General features: G+C 36.6%; 1 protein-coding gene across 15 annotated transcripts in view; it reads right to left on the minus strand.

Annotated features, from left to right (window-relative positions):
* The window catches only part of CDK8 (cyclin dependent kinase 8), a 90362-nt gene that overhangs the window by 24341 nt on the left and 47913 nt on the right, over positions 1–18108 (minus strand). The window contains exon 1 of one of the 15 annotated variants that reach the window (XM_074859951.1): positions 16573–16741. The exons of 13 other annotated variants lie outside the window; for them this stretch is intronic. In XM_074859951.1, the coding sequence (XP_074716052.1) occupies positions 16573–16578 (6 nt within the window). In that variant the 5' untranslated portion in view covers positions 16579–16741. Of the gene's footprint in view, positions 1–12459; positions 12786–16572; positions 16742–18108 lie in introns of those variants that run through there. One more of the 15 variants, XM_074859952.1, reaches the window with a different exon arrangement.

The following is an 18108-nucleotide window of genomic DNA, read 5'->3' on the forward strand; positions in this document are numbered from 1 at the left end:
TACAAAACATATAAAAGGAATTTGAGGTGTTGCATCTCTTCCCTGAGAGCAGGTTAAAGACAGAAGAAAATGTTATTGTGATCAAAAAGGTAAGATATATCCCATTATCTTTCCAACAGCAATAACAACAAATTCAACTTGTGTTGCATTATCTCAGTGATATGCAGAAGAACTTGTGTCTCCCCCACCACCACCCCTTTTTGTTTTAGTGGTTTGTTTCAGTTTTTTGTTTTTTGTTTATTTAATAAAGGCATACACTCAAGGTAAGTACTGCTTCAACATAAAATAATGTGCAGTATGTGGGCACACAGCTCACAAAGCATTCAATTTTGATTGTTTCTAGAAAAGTCCTAGAAATAAACAAGCAGCATAAATCTTTAAATTCAGAATTAATGTTGAAGTTTAACGCAATTCAAACTGCTAGGTAAGAAAACACATAATTTCCCCACATAAACCACTCTATTGCTACACTGTGACTCAAAGAGAAAATATGCATATCTTCTACAAAAGCTGCTTCAATGTATCTGGGGTGTTAATAAGCTACATGCCTAATTAATATTTTTTAGTAGAGTTAATGATACATTACAGAGGAACTAAATTTTTTCAGATAAATAATACATTGACCTAAAGTGTAACTTCCACCCCTGTATCTTCACAGGTTGATAATACTCTACAAAACTGCTTGTAACATCCTCAGGATGTTTCTACCTTAAAATATTTTACTATTTGGATTTTGATAGGGACAAGGAGCCATATTCACCCAAAGACTCCATTATGCCAGATGATTAATCAGCACATCACTGGGTAACAATTCCTGCCCCAAAGATCTTCTACCCTAAATTCAAGGTAGGCACAGATGAGAAGAGAAAGCACAAAGAGATGAAACAGTACTGGTTAGCAAAATAAGCAGCAACAGCTTGATTCACACTCAGATTTTCTTTTTTTTTTTCCTCTCAGGATTTACAGAAAACATTTAAAAATACAGACAATTTAGAAATCCGTGTAGGAGTCTTCTAGAGCCACAAAATAAAATCCTAAATCAATCTGGAATAACCATTCACAGTTCACCTCTTTCTAGAGTCAAAGGCCCTTCACTGAAACAGCTCTGAAACAGAAAAAGCTTACTACAGACAAAAATATTTATATAGTCACATCACTGTAAAGATACATCATAACAGTTAAAGATTAAAAAACCCCTAAATTTAAAATCTGAGGTCTCATTCTGAAGGTTCCCATTCCTAAATCATTGCATTAGTAGCCTGGAACAACATCATTAGTTGAAAGAACTTTCCAAACAAGGCCATTAATCAGTATTCAAATTCAATAGGGGGCTATCTACCAGAAAGCAATATAGGGGCAGTATTGGTGTCCCTAAACCATAAGCATTTTGAGGACTCACTGAAAAACATTCAAGTCCTCTAACAAAAGTCAAAACGTGGGTCAGCGATTCTTGTTAGGTATCTTTGACTCAAGTCCACCATCTGAAAAAACAAAACAAAAAACACCAACTCCCCAGATTTGTCTCTTTGGCCATTAGAAATCTATTCACAACGTAAAATAAGCAGTAATTAGAAACAGAAGGGAGAAATTTTTACAAAGTTCAGTCAAATTTGTTAAATTTTGATTTAATTTTAATTATCCAGAGAAAATGAAAGTTTAAAGTGCTTATTCAAATCACCTGGGCTGAGCAAGTGAAGAAAAAAAATCTTTACATTGTGTTCTGAAAACACCTCTTTTTTTTATAACTACAAATGATTGACTTTAGTCACTCATTTTTGTTCTAATAGAGACATATTTACTTTTGCTGTCAAGTAAAAATAATTTGCTCATGCCAGACAAATGCAAATGAGAAAGCTGTTATGACCCTAAACCGAACGTGAAGAGCCATGCAGCCATGTACAGCTGAGTACTTCAGAGACCAACAAAACAACTTTTTGACAGCCCCATAGAACAAAATTTAAGAAGAATCACCCTCCTCCACAACCGCCTCAGCAGCAGGGGAATAATTCATTCTCATGGAAGAATTGCCTTGTGACCATGGCACAGCACTAAATCTTATCTTGTCCTAAATCTGGCTTTGTAGGACTCCTTGTGTGATTCCTAGACAAATCCTAATCTTGTGCATTTAATCACTATTACTACTGAAGAGAGAACAAAGATCCTCACTGAAATATTTTCAGGTACTTCTAATTTAATCATTATTTGCAAAGTGCAAACAGAAATTCTAAGCAGCAGGTTAATTTCAAAAAAAGGAGCTAAAAAAACAGAGGCTATACTGACAGGTTCATAGGTCTATAAAGAACTTCAGGCGGTCACCTTCATCCATCTGCCTGACCTGACACGTGATGCTGCTCTGTTTACCCTAAAGTCTCTTATCACGAAGGCTGCGCAATTTCCCAGGCAATCCACTCTCTCACTCTTCTCTATTGCAGTGTTTTTCCTTTTCTTCTAGCACAACAAATGAGGTTACTCCACTGCTCTTCTCTTACACATCAGCAGAAAGAGGAGACAACCACTCCTTCACTGCAAGGGCTTGTTACGCTTCTGAAGTTCTACATCTCTTTTCAGTCCTATCACCTAGATTAAAAGGACTCTCTTCTGCTCAGTGTTTCCTAGTCAGTTATTTTTTCTGGATGCGCAACCAGTCTTCTTGCTTCCTTCTAGCTGTTCTACCTTGGGCCACTTATTTGTTTGAACTTGAGTGGCCCAAATTACACACTGCTCTAATGCTAAATATAGAGGAGGGACTGTTTTACATGCCTTGTATAGCATCTTCTACTTTATACAATCCCAATACGGTATCTTGTTTCACCTCACTGTGTAAGGCTATTGACTCATGTGAAGGTTACAAGTCATGCATTTTCTTCACACCTTTTCTGCAGGACTGATACTTTTTTTTCCTTTTTTTTTTTTTAATCGTTACATTTGAAGAAGCATTGCAGTCGCATATTGCTTCTTAACATATGCTGAAAATGTTTGTGTTTATTCAGAGGGGAAACTCAGACTTTAGAACTTATCTGTTTTTCTATTTTGAAGATAAAAATGCAAATAACATGAAAATTAGACAAATCTATGTCTTGATGAGATGTGATCATATCAAAGACAGCATTCCTGTTGTTCACAGCAAGTCATTCATACAAGCGGGAGACGACTACTTATTCTGTGTCCACATACTAGGTATCTGGAAATCACAGGGCATTTTCTCATGCTCTTCCACTAAGTTTTACTCACCAAAGCAGTGACCAAAAAAACTGACATTTTTGGACAGCTTAGCCTTTGTGACCCTTGATAGTTAGTACTTTTAGCATCAAACCAGGTCTGTAGGAACTACTACTCCACATAGTTTTTGCTACTAGGCTACTAGTCATTAGTTTCCAAAGGACGATTTTAAACATACCTATCAATGACTAACCAAAATTCATTTGAATTATTGTATTATAATGTAAATGGTACCTTTTTCCTCCCACTTAAATGTTTGCAGTAGAGCCATGTGTATTCATGAACACACTCACCCTCTTTATACCTCCATTTTAATGCACCTTTTAATAAGGTTTTAGTACCATCCTAACCAATTTAATTTGGATGATACCATACTTAAGAGTTTGGCTACTAAAACGTTACTCAGGAGAGGGTTCACAGTGATGGGGTGAGTCACACCAGTGACTTTTGTTAACCACTAGTATTTGCGCATTGTTAATGGCTGTGCCACCAATTTTCAGAACCGGCCATCCCACCCATTTCTACCTGTGATAAGCCAAGATAACTCAAAAAAAGTATAACATTGTTTTTCATTTTTAAAAAGCAGTTTAAAAGAACAATACTAAGCAAAGCACTTTCATCCCTAAATTAGTTTGCTTTTGCAATCATGGCCCCAACAGTGATTCTATTAAGATTTAGAATGAATGACTTTTTAAGTTTTAGACTTCAAAGTATTATATTAAACAATACAGGAACAGATTCAAATGCACAACCCTACAATCACACAAAAAAATTCAACTTCTTCAGCTGTGTGTGAGAAAGTGCCTAAAAAGCATGAAACACAAATAAGTTAAAAACGTCTTGCTGTGAGGTTTGTAATTCAATGGCGTGGAAAAAAATAAAAATCAAAAAGGTTTTGAAAGACAACTGCAAGGGCTTACCAAGTTGTAGCCTGCTTGGAAGAACACTTTCATGACATAGCAGCAGAAATCTTAATATACTGATGTGGTTTATCACTTCGCAGTTAGGTCCTCTGACAAGAAAAACTGCAGCAAAAACCTACAAGCCTTCAGCTAGCCTTGCAAAATTGGTACCCCATCTCAGGGTCTATGACTCACAAAACATTTATGCTTCTTAAGGTACATTTGTCTTAAGTTGTTGATCTTCAAGTAATCATAACATACACCCAAAACATTTCCTTATTATCAAGGTGGGATGCTCCCCTATTGCATTCTTAGGGATTGGAACTGACTTTTTTTGAACATTTTATGGTTAAAGAAAATAATTCAATTCTCTTTCCACTTTGAACAAAACTGACTACTTCAAGGCTAAATAGTACTCTAGCACAATGGAAGTGTCAATACAACCATACTGAAATGATAGTATCAGCACTTTTCTGAAGTTTATTTCCTTGAATTCAAAGATGTGCATTCACAATTAAGATAATTTCAGCTGTGTTTATTAACTGATTTTGGGCTTTAAAAAAATTATCACCAAAAGACCACCACAAACACTGGTGAAAACAATGGCTCCACAGAACTCAACATGTATTAAATCTAAATATTCAAGTTTTCTTTTTAATTAAAAAACACATGAATTGTGAAGAGCACTGGAAAATTAAGAAAATCTATTTTAATTTACTTCCTGTTAATTATCTTATAAAGAACATCTCAGAACTGTTTAAAAAAATAAATCAAGCATCTAAATAAATTTTTTATTAAAACCAGGAACCATTAAAATTACCAGTAGCAGTCAAAAACAAAACCCTAAATTATCAAAGCACACACAGCTCAAAAATTTTAAAAGTACAGAAAGTATTTGGGTATGATAGAAGATAGAGGGATGCCATATCTATGCCAGGGAGGCCTTCTGCTAGTTATTGTCACCATATTTTATCTCTGTTTCAGCATGATGAAAACTGTTGGCCTCACTATTACATTTTTATGCTCTGAACACACTCCAAAAATTTTCTTCCGTTGCTGTCACTCAGTTACTGCCAACTTGGGGCAATGTAACTTATTAAAGGCTGTACATAGCCTAATACACAGGCTCTTCTATCACTTTCATTGGAATGGAATTAAAGATGAAAGAAAAAAAATTAATTACATTTTTCAGGCCAAATCTCGCACTCCCTAAAAATGTACATCAGGACAAGCTGCAGGGTGTGACTTTCTGTACTAAGTCTCCAAGGAATGAAAGGTGGATATCATTGGCAAAAACATTATTACAGCAGGAAAATCTAACATATCAAATATCCTTAACACATAATTTAAAAGTGTAATAGCAAACAAGAAATTAAAACAAATAGTCTTGCAGAAATATATTTCCTGTGGGTTTTGCTCACGAGCAATTACTCCGTCCCTACGTCAGGATGACTCTGAGTGCTGCAGACATACCAGAGCAGGATCAAATGCAAGAGGAGAGTATGCACTGATACTGGTTTTTAGGTACTATATTATTCCAGATATAATTCCATCTCCTTTTTCATTTTAGAGTTCTGCCTCACAAGTGAGGATTTTGAATGGTTAACAAAAACACTGAGTACCACTTCTGCTCACTCACTTTGTTGAAGCAGCTTCTGCAGGTTGACAGGCATGCAGCAGTACTGTAATCTCATACTTTCTAATACTTTCACACAAAGGAAGAAAACTGCCTTATTTACTCTTTGGTGTGCATGCAGTTGTGGTAGGTAGTCCATACCATCTTCCTTAACAGCTCTATTTTATTTTTGTTTTTCATTTAAATAATACTCGCTTCACTTCCATATCATCCTACTTGTATTGACTAATACATAACTCCTCCTGTTCAGAATGAAGAAAAATTAAAAAAGGTGAAAAGCCTATGAAATTTATTACTATGCACTTTTCAGTGGTTGCCTGGGCTTTGCTCATGCTTACTTGTTAAAGCACCTTTGTGTACATAACAAACACGGTATTTCAAACAATGCCCCAAAGATTATGTTTTGTGTCACTGGTGTTCAGAGCAAGTTGGAAGTCCATACAGAGCAAGCTTTTATACGGGTAAGTCTGCCCTATTTATGAGGTGAATTTTTCACAAGCTACTTTGAAACAGCTCAGATTTAGTGTTAATCAAAGGACTGTTTTCTCATCTTTTCAACTTTTCCTCTATAAGTATAGATAATTCATACAGATCATTGCATTTTCTGTTTACAGGAAGATGCAGACAAAACAATTATTATGGCTACTTCCTGTATTTTGAGCAATTTATATCCCTATCTTCCACAGCATTTTATGCAGTCATAACTTTACCACAAACTTAAGGTATTTAGTATTAAAAAAACCCAACAAAACTAAACTGCAAACTGTACCTACGTGTTTCCAAAATCATACTCTCGCATTTTTACTAAATCCTACTGCAGGGTTTTTATTGACTAATCTTACTTCAAAGGTATATTTGTGATCAAAGAGTTTCTAGTCCTCCACACCTCTCATGTCAGAACCAAAAGTTATGTTCATACTTTTTCCGTCTGGCTAGTACAGCTCATTACCTTTACAATAGGCATTAGATCTGAAGTTTCTAGAATGCCTTTCCTCTGTAGAAGTCTTACCTCTATTTGTATTTCTATATCTGGATATGACTCAGCCAGTTTACCTATCATTACTGTGTGGCAATGCACTGAGATGACTGAGCTAGCCTTCAAACAGTGAAGGATTACTTACATTACTCTTTTTCCAGCACCATAATCAGAGATATCTGACCATCTTGGAAAGCCAGCCCATGAAAAAACAGGCTAGTAACAAAAGAACAAGTTTAAAGCTACAGATTTATTTGCATCCCCAAAGTTTCACCTAATTCAGGCAAGACTGTTGCTATTAAAAAGATAAAAACAGATACAAACTACTTCAGAAATCCTCATATATATACACAGATATAAAAATTATCTATGTATCAGGTATCTGTATATGAATTCTATTCCTAAATATACTGCTTATATTACACCCATATAATTCTCATTACATCGTTCTACTTCAGTTATCAATCTACTTAAACACCCAGGAATTTTAAAAAGTCAAAATATTTCTAAGCTTGAAAAAAAGGAATAGCAAAAGTATTTTACCAAATCCGAATTTCACAAATCAGCACCTTAAGGAATGAGCCCTCCTTATATAAAGAATGCTAGTTCTGCACAGGGGCATCCTGCTTTCTGAAAAGTGCAGAACTTCAAGATAGAATGACAAGAATAACTACACTTGCTAGGAAAGTATCTCCTTTGCAGTATTCAAAAATCCTCAGCTACTGAAACCAGGATATTTTCTAATATTTCAATAAAAAATAGAAATATAGACTTCCAAATCTTAATTTTTATTATGAAGACAGTGGTCATCTGACCATCTTTCCATACATACAAACGGCTACATCCTGTTGCTGCTTCTCCTCCCCTGCTCTCCCGTTTTTTGTACTGTACGATAGAATGGAGTTCACACAGGTTTTAATGCACATTCCTTTTGCAAACAGCTTATTTTCTCTTCTGAAGCCTTTGCAAGGGCAGTATAAATGGACTCTGAGATTGCTGCAGTAACAACTACTAAATAAAGTTTTGACTGACTGAAAATGCCAAGTTCAGCATACATGAAGTGATGGGATTCCTCAGCTGTCAGACAATTTTGGGTAGCTGACTAAAGATTTTCAAAGCACCACATCTCTGAACACTGGTGAAAGTTGCTTCATAAAGAACCATTAAAGGAAACCTCAAGTCTTTTGGACAGTTAAACAATGAAGGCAACTTTCACAAGGAGCTCCTACAACTTCACAAGTAATGTATTTGAGTAAACCTTTCAGAATCTCCTAACAGTCCAATTTTCCTCATATAGTCAGAAATAACAAAGCACCATATACACTGACATGAAACTTAAGTGGTATTCCTTTTGTAAGCAATATGTGGATCAAAAATATCCCACCAAAACCACTTCTCCATATTAGAAAAAACCCCTTACTGAACTGGGTTCAGCTCTGGGCCCCCATCATAAGGACATGGAACTGTTGGAGCTGGTACAGAGGAGGCCACAAAGACGACTGGGGACTGGAGCACCTCTCCTATGAAGACAGGCTGAGAGAGTTGGGGTTGTTCAGCCTAGAGCTGAGAAGGCTCCAGGAAGACCTTACAGCAGCCTTCCAGTACTTAAAGGGGGCCTACAGGAAAGATGGGGAGGGACTCTTTACAAGGGCATGTAGTAATAGGACAAGGGGTAACAGTTTTAAACTGACAGAGGGTAGATTTAGATTAGATATAAGGAAGAAATTCTTTCCTGTGAGGGTGGTGAGACACTGGAACAGGTTGCCCAGAGAAGCTGTGGATGCCCCCTCCCTGGCAGTGTTCAAGGCCAGGTTGGACGGGGCTTTGAGCAACCTGGTCTGGTGGAAGGTGTCCCTGCCCATGGCAGAAGCATTGGAACTAGATGATCTTTAAGGTCCCTTCCAACCCAAACCATTCTATGATTCTATTATTTTCTTTATTTGACACATTCTTATTAAAACATTCATCACAAAAAGCCTTGACATTTTCTGGTTCAACATGATGCTACTTGGGTAACACCTATGCATTTTTCTAAATGCTTTTATATGACATGTAATTTTCCTACAAAAAAATTTCCAATTATTCAGCTTTCCGCTTTGCTACATATACCTCCTGCCTCCAGTGAAATCACTCTGCTATAGGACTCTCCATACATTTAGAGATCATGCAGAAGAGATACATAGCATACAATTTTAAATAGGCAGTACCTTTTTGAGCATTCTTTGTAGTTAACTGGATTTATTAGTAAGTTTGGCAAATTTAATCTTATAGGCATCAAGATATTACAGTCTGATCAGCCCTTATTCTCTTGGGGAAGGGGTAAAGGGCACTTGTGAGGTTTCAATAATTTCAGTAAAAAACAAAGATATGAAATCTTTGTCAAAAGCCTTCACTGAAAAACAACAAATACATATGATTTAAAAAAATCTTTCACATACTTCATGTATTAATTCACTCTTTCTCATCATGGAATCTTTCAGTCTGGAGTATCTTAAGACAAGGTGTTCTCTGATGGCTGCGGCTCTTGAAGCCCAGGTCCTCAGCATCTAAGTCCTAGATCCTCCTCCTGCATTTCTCACTGCACATATTCCAGCTCCCTCCTATGCCTTTCTTTCCCATATCCAGGATCCTCAAGCTCCTTTCCCACCTCCTATCTGTTCTGATGACCAAGCATACAGGGCCAGTGGAGAGAGGCATGCACTATAACTGATCAGTGAACCACTGTCTTTAGAGCGCAGACAAGTCAAACTGAAATGGCCCTGGTGCAACTCTCAATGCATTTCTCTCAGAACACACATCATCCTCTATTTGGCATCTGCTTTTCATGAAATTTGAAAGAATACGACTGGTTTGATACCATATCTTTTTACCAAATATATCTGAAATATAACAGATATAAAGGTTACTTGGGGGAACTAGCAACAAACAGGCTTACCGAGGTAAGCTTTGTCTCCTTAAGCTGCCAGGCTATGACGACACAGTATCAGTAGACCAACGTAAAGGTTTTTTCTTGTGGAACATGTAACACCATTTGCATTTTTTCAGCTATTTTTCCTAAAGACTGTAGTAGCAATGGTATTTCTCCTATCTAAAACTGTAAAGCACCATCTTGTTTTCAATTTAGAAGTCAGTAGGCAATACGTGGACACACGTGTTTCTGGTACTGTTATTAAATATATGTTCCACCAAATAAGGACAAACTTCTCAAAAGTCACTACAATTACATTAATTCTTGGTGAAAGTCACTGAAAAGGCCTGCCTTGATTTGATACCCTGTAAGGTAAAGATGTAAATTGTTATAAAGATCAGTCCCAAATCATTCTATCTAGCACTGAAGGGCTCTAGGAGAAGGAGGGGAAAGAAGGAGGGGAAAGAAAACAAAAGCAGTACTCTTCACAACAGCATTTATAGCCATATGAAGAAAAAACTGCAGGTTAGTTTCAGCCTAAAATTTGCAGTTCCCCTTTTGCAACAGTTCTTCACTGTTAACTGGTCCGAGATCACAGTTTAAAAATTATTTCTTTTACACTGACATAGAAAAGTCAGGAAGAAATACTCTGTTTCCATTGCTTCTCATGTCTGACAGTTCTGCAGTCGGTAAGTGAAAAATATCTCACTAAAATGTCAATAATCATGTAATGTAATTTCACGTCTCCAAATACTCATCTGTGTTGTACTCATTTGTCCCTAGGGCATCTGGTGGTTAAATAAGCAGCCCTACTTTTTCAATTTCTTTTTTGCACCTTGTACTTCTTTGATGCAGAAGTCTTCACTGCCTATGGAACTCCAAATTCAGAAACTTACCTATATTTCTTCTAGGCAATAACAGTCTAAGAGCAAGTCTGCCTTGGTTTGGTCACATTATTGGCTAGGTAAATTAGCAAAGCTCTTCTAATAATATATACATTGTTCCACCTTGACCTTCGTTTAAACTTCGGAGAAAGATTGTGTTTACTGTAGTTTCAAAACAAGATTATGTTCATGAACAGAGAAAAAAAAGTGTTGCCAGTATCACTGCCAGTTGTAAAAGACAAGGTCATGGGACTTGGCTTTTATCACTGCAGAGAATTAATTATTTTGAGAATTATTTATGGAAAAGAAATACTGAGCTAAGAAGCAAGAAAGTTATTGATAAACTAAGTGCAGGTTCTAACAAACAAAACACAGTACACCAGACAAACTGGTAGTCAGACCTTTTGGAAACACCTGCAGAAGATAATGAAAGGCTAAAAAAACTTTCTCATCTTTATGATACTCATAAGGTTGGACTTGACAAGCAAGTAAATGGGGCTCTGAATAAAAGCAGTAGTCTAAGAGAGATGGATTTGGAAAATGTTCTTGAAATAGTGAGATTTCTGACCCTTCCTTGCACCTCTGTTTTCATTTGAATCAAGTTTATAAACAAGCTTTCTACTTGTAAGTTACCTGCAAACCATCTACCAAACGTTCCCTTACTCAGCACTCCATCTTACTATAAAGAGGAATCTAACAGTATTGTATGATAAAAGATTATCAAGAACTTTTAGGATTGGTTTCCCATTTTTGCTAAACACTGGTTCCTTGGATAAAAATTATGTTCAGGTGTCTCTCTAGATCTCATTTGTTATCACAGATCTTGGATTTTTACTCTATCCTTTTACAATCCTTACTTAAAACTTGTTAAATGACCTTGCACTTGCTTATAAGATCTGAGATTAAAGATGATCAACCTGTAAAAAGCTATGAAAGATTATATTCATATTCAAGGATTGCTTGAATGGAAGTGGCCTATTAATTAAAAAAATCTGTTCACTATCTTTAAATATGGCCAATTTACAAAATCACCGGGAAGTCTTGCAATGAAGACCCAAATACAACTGGAGAAGTAGACTGAATACAGTATTTTGGTTTATCTTTTGCATTTGATTTCAGTGCTTTAGCACAACAGAAATAGTAATCCAGCTAAGAATAAGAGATGCAGGACTAACCAAAGGAAGGTCTAAAAATACAAATCTCCATACAGTTTAATCTTGTAGAACTGACAAGTTTTTTAATCTCTCAAGACTCAGGTATCTCTTTCTAGAGATGTGGTCACAGAAGCATTTCATACCCAAAGCTGGTTACAATTTGATGATCCAGTAGAAATATAGCTTTCATTTTATGACCACACAACTTTCAAAAAAACTTTCAGGTATACTTTTTTTTTTTTTCCTCGGGAAAAGAAAATGGCACCATGTCCTCCCTCTCATTCTGCTGCAGTCAAGATACATTGCAAAAATGTCTTCCTTCACTGCAAAGGCTTTGTATTTCACTGCTTTCTTCGTATCATTCCTTATTCCACATAAGCTATTTGATCTTTCATATTCTTCTTACTCACACCTGCACCCACATCCCCCACCCCCCTCCAGCTTCTCTTCTATTGATTTGTCATGAGCTGGATTTCAGATTTTGTAAAAACAGTAACTGAATTTTTCAAGGCAGATCAAATGATGAAGATGTAAAACATTCACAGAATGACTGAGGTTGGAAGGCATCTCTGGAAACCATCTGCCAATTCACTGAAGGTGTGCTCAGTCCCACAGTCCAGGTTATTCACTATGACGTTAAACAGCACTGAACCCAATATCAGCCCGTGGAACACTGCACTAGTGACTGGTGTCCAGCTCAACTTTGTGGCACTGATCACAATACTTGGAGCCCATCAACTCAGTCAGTGTTCAGTCCACCTCACTTCACTGTGTACTTACCTAGCCTGTACTTCATCAGTTTGTCTACAAGGATGTTATGGGATGCAGTGTTGAAAGCCTTACTAAAGTAAGGAACATCCACTGCTCTTCCCCCATCCATCAAGCTAGTCATTGAAGGCTTTCAGGTTGGCTAAGCATGATTTCCCCTTCATAAATCCATGCTGACTACTCCAAATCATGTATTTCAAATGTATGGAAATGGCTTCCAGGAGAATTTGATCCATCATCTTCCCAGTGATCAAGGCAAGAGTGACTGGCGTGTAATTTCCCTGATCCTCCTTCTTGCCCTTCCTGAAGATTGGAGTGACATTTGCTTTTTTCCCCTCAGGAACCTCCCCTGATTGCTATGACCTTTTAAAGAGAGGGAGAGAGTGGTCGCACAATGATTTGCTTATATGAAGCACATGATTTTATGTATCTCTATAGGCTTCTCCACAGTGAATTCAGAGATCTCTAAGCAGTATGCCTTCTACTTTTCCGATTGGAAAGCTGGTAGTACTGCAGCAATATACTCTGTATTTCTAGCTTCAAATCTGCATTTGTACAAAGTTGACAGACATTACTCAATCAAGAGCTTGACCTAACAGGCCACTGCCAACAACAATGTCCAAGAAGAAAGCAAGCCAATGGATTCTCATTTGCACAGCAGTTCTTTAAAAAACAGGAAAGTTTCTCTGGATTTTTTTAGTTGCTTTTCCGGGTTGTTTTGGGGTTTTTTTTGAAAAGTCACTGGCGTGAGCATCAAATACTCAGTTTTGCAGTCTCTTCTGATCATTTTTTCACTTTGATTAGTTACTACTTTAAATTAAATTTTCAAGACATAAAGAAAATGCTCAGAAAGGCAGGCAAGGGAGTAGTCACGTTCCCTGTAAATAGAAGCATTAAGAAACAATAGATAATGTTATTTTAACTATAGAATATTTAGAATTATAGTAAATTACAACTCACAGGAAAGCATGTTATTACAGCCTATGCAAGAAAACAAGGTTCTGCCAGACACATTGTTCTTTTGTGATCTCATGAAACCACACACTTACATAATGAAAAATGCCTTGGAAACAAAAATCTTGGGAAATGCAACTGCTGACAACCAAAATAGTGATCGGGTTTGGGTTGAGGTTTTTTTTCTCCTTTGAAAGCAAAACACCAGTAAGTCATGTCAATATCTTTTGAGAAATAATGCCTATTATCTGTTCATATACTTAAACAGGGTAGAAGACCACCCTGCTTTTAAAAGCTGCTAACTTTTCTAGTAATGTGCACAGCTTTTCCTACCATTTAAGCATTTACGCTCATTCCTTCAAATGACCACAGTTTTGTAAGCACTAGAGCAGAACCAAAGGGCATTCCTGTATTTCTGAAGTAATTCTTGAATATTGACAAGGGGTACATTTTTGGATTCAAGAGCACTAATGTGGAAAATGGTAAATTACCAGGGTAAAAGTTCCATATATTTAACTTGGCCTAAAGCGCATACTTAAGTGATTCACAGCCAGAGCCTGGAAAGTGACTAAGATGTTGTCAACAAAAAACCACCCTGGCAGTGGCTACTCCTCATTTATTGTTAAAAGAGCATCTTTAATGTTCCCACTAATCCCAAACCTGGCAGCAGGTATCCTTGGGAACAGTCCAGGTCCCAGGAAGCAACATTCCAACTGTATTAAAGCTTGTCCGCCTGAAAGCTTATTAAAACACAGTGCTCGTCCCACAGCAGCAGTTTAGCTGAGCTGCACACTAGAAACACGTTAGACTGCAGTATCCTGTGCTAGCGCTAATTTGCAATCGGTCACATCCACAGCAACACAATCCCAAACTAACTAGGACATGGATGTTGTTATTGACAAAGGCTAAGAGATTGTAATTCCTTCGGCAAGAGATAGGAGGACAGAAATGGGAAGCAGGAGCTCAGCACTGTGTTACCCACTTCCATACCTGGCTTGCCAAATTGCAATTCATCTGTTCAGCACCCACTCACACCACGCACAAAGAGACAGGCCAGGGAATTTAGTCTGAAAATTTGGGAACAAAAAGCATTTCATCCTAGTGTCTCAGCTGCAGTACTACAAGTAAGAGCTGTTGAGATTTCCTCTTTTTTTTTCTTTTTTTTTTTTTTTGTTTGCGGGTGGTTTTGGGGTTTTTTTTGTGGGGTGGTGGTATGTTTGTAAGCATTGCTGCACCACGTGAGCACTCAAATAGTTTCAGTGCAAAATTTATTTTTAATTTAAATTGCAGACTAATCTTACTGTCACCACACAAAACCAGTGGAGGGGTGATGTTACCAAATCACTTAGCTGACAGAGGATTCTGCAAACTAATACTAATGATGCACTTTTAAATGCTAACAGGCATGGCGTAGAAGTTGCTGTACCATGCTAAGGGACCTCTATTTTAAGCCCATTACTTGAAATCTTCCAAGTGTGCTGCAAAGTCCATCTTTCCTTTTCTCTTGCTGTTGAGGCTGCAGATTGATGAAAACAGATCTATGGCCAGTCCTCTGCTTATGATTATTTTTAGTGTGGAGTAAGAACTTCGAGTAAAGGATGAAGTCCAATAGCTGCATATCAAAGTAGAAAAAATACTAGGAAAAGAAGGCAGCAAAATACAGTATGTTTCAAGCATGCTTGATAACTAAATTCAAAATATTATTAAAACTGTAATTGATGCACTTTGTGGTAATTACATGAAGTGTTCTTATTTCCTTCCTGCTACAGTCAGAGCATGAATAAACAATCTGCTTTCAATTGCTCTCAGTCATGAAATTAAAAAAAGCTGAAGAATATGCAAGTCAAATAAGAAGTTTTAAAAAGACTGACATTTATTTGTTGAAAAATCTTACTGGCATGTTTCAAAGATTTATGGAAAAGTTAACTACTCAAGCACAGCAGTTTTCAAAGATAACAAATATAATCAACATCTCCCTTGCTCTGATGGAAATAGTGAATTGGCTTTCATGTACCCAGTGAAAGGAAAAAACCAGCAGAGAGTTAACTAAACAGTTAAGTTATTGCTGAGATTTGTATGCATTTTCTTTGTAAAAGACAAACCATAACTAGAAATAACACAATAGACAATTATTGTCTTCCTACAGTTACTATTTCATACAGAATGTACTCCCTTTATACAAATCTTACATGAATTAAGATTCCTCAATTCCACCATTATGAAGACAACTTCAGTCTAGGTTTATGTGATTTTAATAGCCATTAAGTTTTACTGTCTGCTTTGTGGATACTAGCAAGAAATGAGTTACTGTATGCTGTATTTTGTTTCTGATTACAGAAGTCAAGATCTCAAAAAACTCCAAAACATTACCCACCTAAAAGATAACTTCATTAAAAAATCTTAAAAAAAAAAAACAAAACCCCCAAACCAGAAAATTGCACTTAGATGGAAGATAATTACTTTCCCAAGACAGAGTTTTCTTACCCTTAAAAAAATCCTTATCCTATGAGAGAGATGTAGCAAAAACCAGATTTTTCTGCCAGAGTACTATATTCTTTAGCTTCCTACCACCCCCAAGCACCATCACTCTTATAATAGCTAATATATGAAATGAAAGCAAGCATGTTACTTAAGCAACTCTGTGTGTTTACCTGCACACATCTAAATCTAGAGAAACACAAAATATTTAGAAACTACAGCAACACCTATCATTTTAAAGGCAGAGTAGGAGAAACATAATATATCTGTCCAGCCATCCAATTAGGAGTTAAAATTGATGATTTAACACTGATATTCCTGAAGGGTAATATTACAGGTATCCTGGAATAGAAACCACATCTAAGAACAAGCATTAACATCAGTTATTTTGTTCTGGACCAGAATATACGTGCTGTTGAAGTCCCAGCTTGCAAGCCTAACTTTGCACCAATATGCTCCTGTCTTGCTAAGACAAAACACTAGGTAGAATCCCTTCTGTTACTCAGGCTATTTCCAGGGACCCAGATAAAAGGAAGAAAGTATCTGACAGATACAATTCTGTCTGTTCTCTTACATGAAACATGTGCCTTCTAAATTCAGCTCAAACTGAATGGTTTCAAAACAACAAACCCAAAGGTTTCCATAGACAAGGCAGCACAGGCAGCCCCTGCAGAGCTTTTATAGGATTCTCACCAACATGGGTTGACAAGGTTCCAGTGGGAAGACCTCTCAGTCTCTGCCTCAAGCTTTTGGTCTCTTCCTCAGATTATCAAAAGATAGCCAATTGTGATGGTGGTTTTTCTGCTGGAAGAAAACTTCATGCTGGACTGAGACCACCAACTCATTTCACATAGGTTGGAAAATGAGATGGTAATAGTTTTTGCAGTTGCCAACTTAAACTGTATTTGAGCTACAAACCTAGATGTGAAAGGCTCTGTAATAAATTACCAATCTCCTGAGCCATCCAGTTAACAACATGCATGATTTTCTTTTTAAACTCAATTATGCTTAAATTCATAAATTTTCTGAAACTGTAGAAAGTAAGACATCAGAGAAAAATCGATTCTTGATGACAGGTCATTTGTTTTCTGTATGCCTCAAAAATATACTGAAGAGCACTACTGCAGGCAGAACGTTACAGTAAGATATTACATTTTGGTTTAAAACAAAGTGTGTCTAAGTACTAACATGCACTATATATTTCTACATTATGTTTTGCTCCACTATTTCACAAATCATGACAAAGTCACCACAATCTTTTTGACGTTTTCCCTCAGTGCTGAAGCTTTTGTTCCATTTCTAAAACCAGAAGCAAATTAGAAACAACATCCATACAATTATTTTAATAAAGCAAAGCTTCCTTTTATTTCAGGTCTGAAAATGTTATTTATCAAAGATAAATCTTTTCCCATCCATTTAAACAGAGGCTGGCACTCTGTAAAAGCATTTACTGGGCATGAAAGTAGCAAACAAATAACTAGTCATTGATTACATTTCCAGGAACACTATTAAAGCTATTTCAGAGACAAAAAGTGACGCTGGAAGAGTAATAAGGAAGCCAGACTTACTGCACCAAACATAGAATAGCACTGGTAATTCTGACTCATGGGAATGAAAGGTCAAACTAATGATACTCTCATACACTAATGAAATGTCAGTAATTAGAAGCATCATATACAGTTTCATACTTTGACAGCATTTTTTTTCAATTTACTTCTAAAACTAAGAGCTACAGACAATTGGATCAGGAAAACTACCCAATTTTAAGACAACAGACAGAACCAGCCGAGCCAGTTATGGGCGTATTTCAAATGCAACTATATAAGAATTGGTGAGATTCACCAATTTAAATCATTTAATAGAATTTGCTGGTTAAGGAACACTAACTCAGGTTCAAAATGTTTTGCTTATAGTGTAGTTTGGATAAACATTAGTTTATTTGCAAAAGTCTTCAGAAGTTGGCATGGCTATAATTCTGACAGATTATAAGTATTAGGAGGAGATAACAGCCTTCAAAAGTTACCTTCATAAGTAAAACTGGTAATTTTAGGGATTTTTTTTTCAGCAGTTCTTACAGCCAATCATCCTCTCCCCCACCTACACACATGCCGTATTTAGTTATTTATCTTGCCTGCAGTGATACTACCAGAGGCATTTTCTGTACCTCAACATGCCTGTTATTTAAATGAACACTTTTAAAAATAGTTTAGAAAAATAAAAAAAAGGAAA

This window comes from Strix uralensis, chromosome 2, assembly GCF_047716275.1.
Source record: "Strix uralensis isolate ZFMK-TIS-50842 chromosome 2, bStrUra1, whole genome shotgun sequence".
In the NCBI taxonomy this organism is placed as follows: domain Eukaryota; kingdom Metazoa; phylum Chordata; class Aves; order Strigiformes; family Strigidae; genus Strix; species Strix uralensis.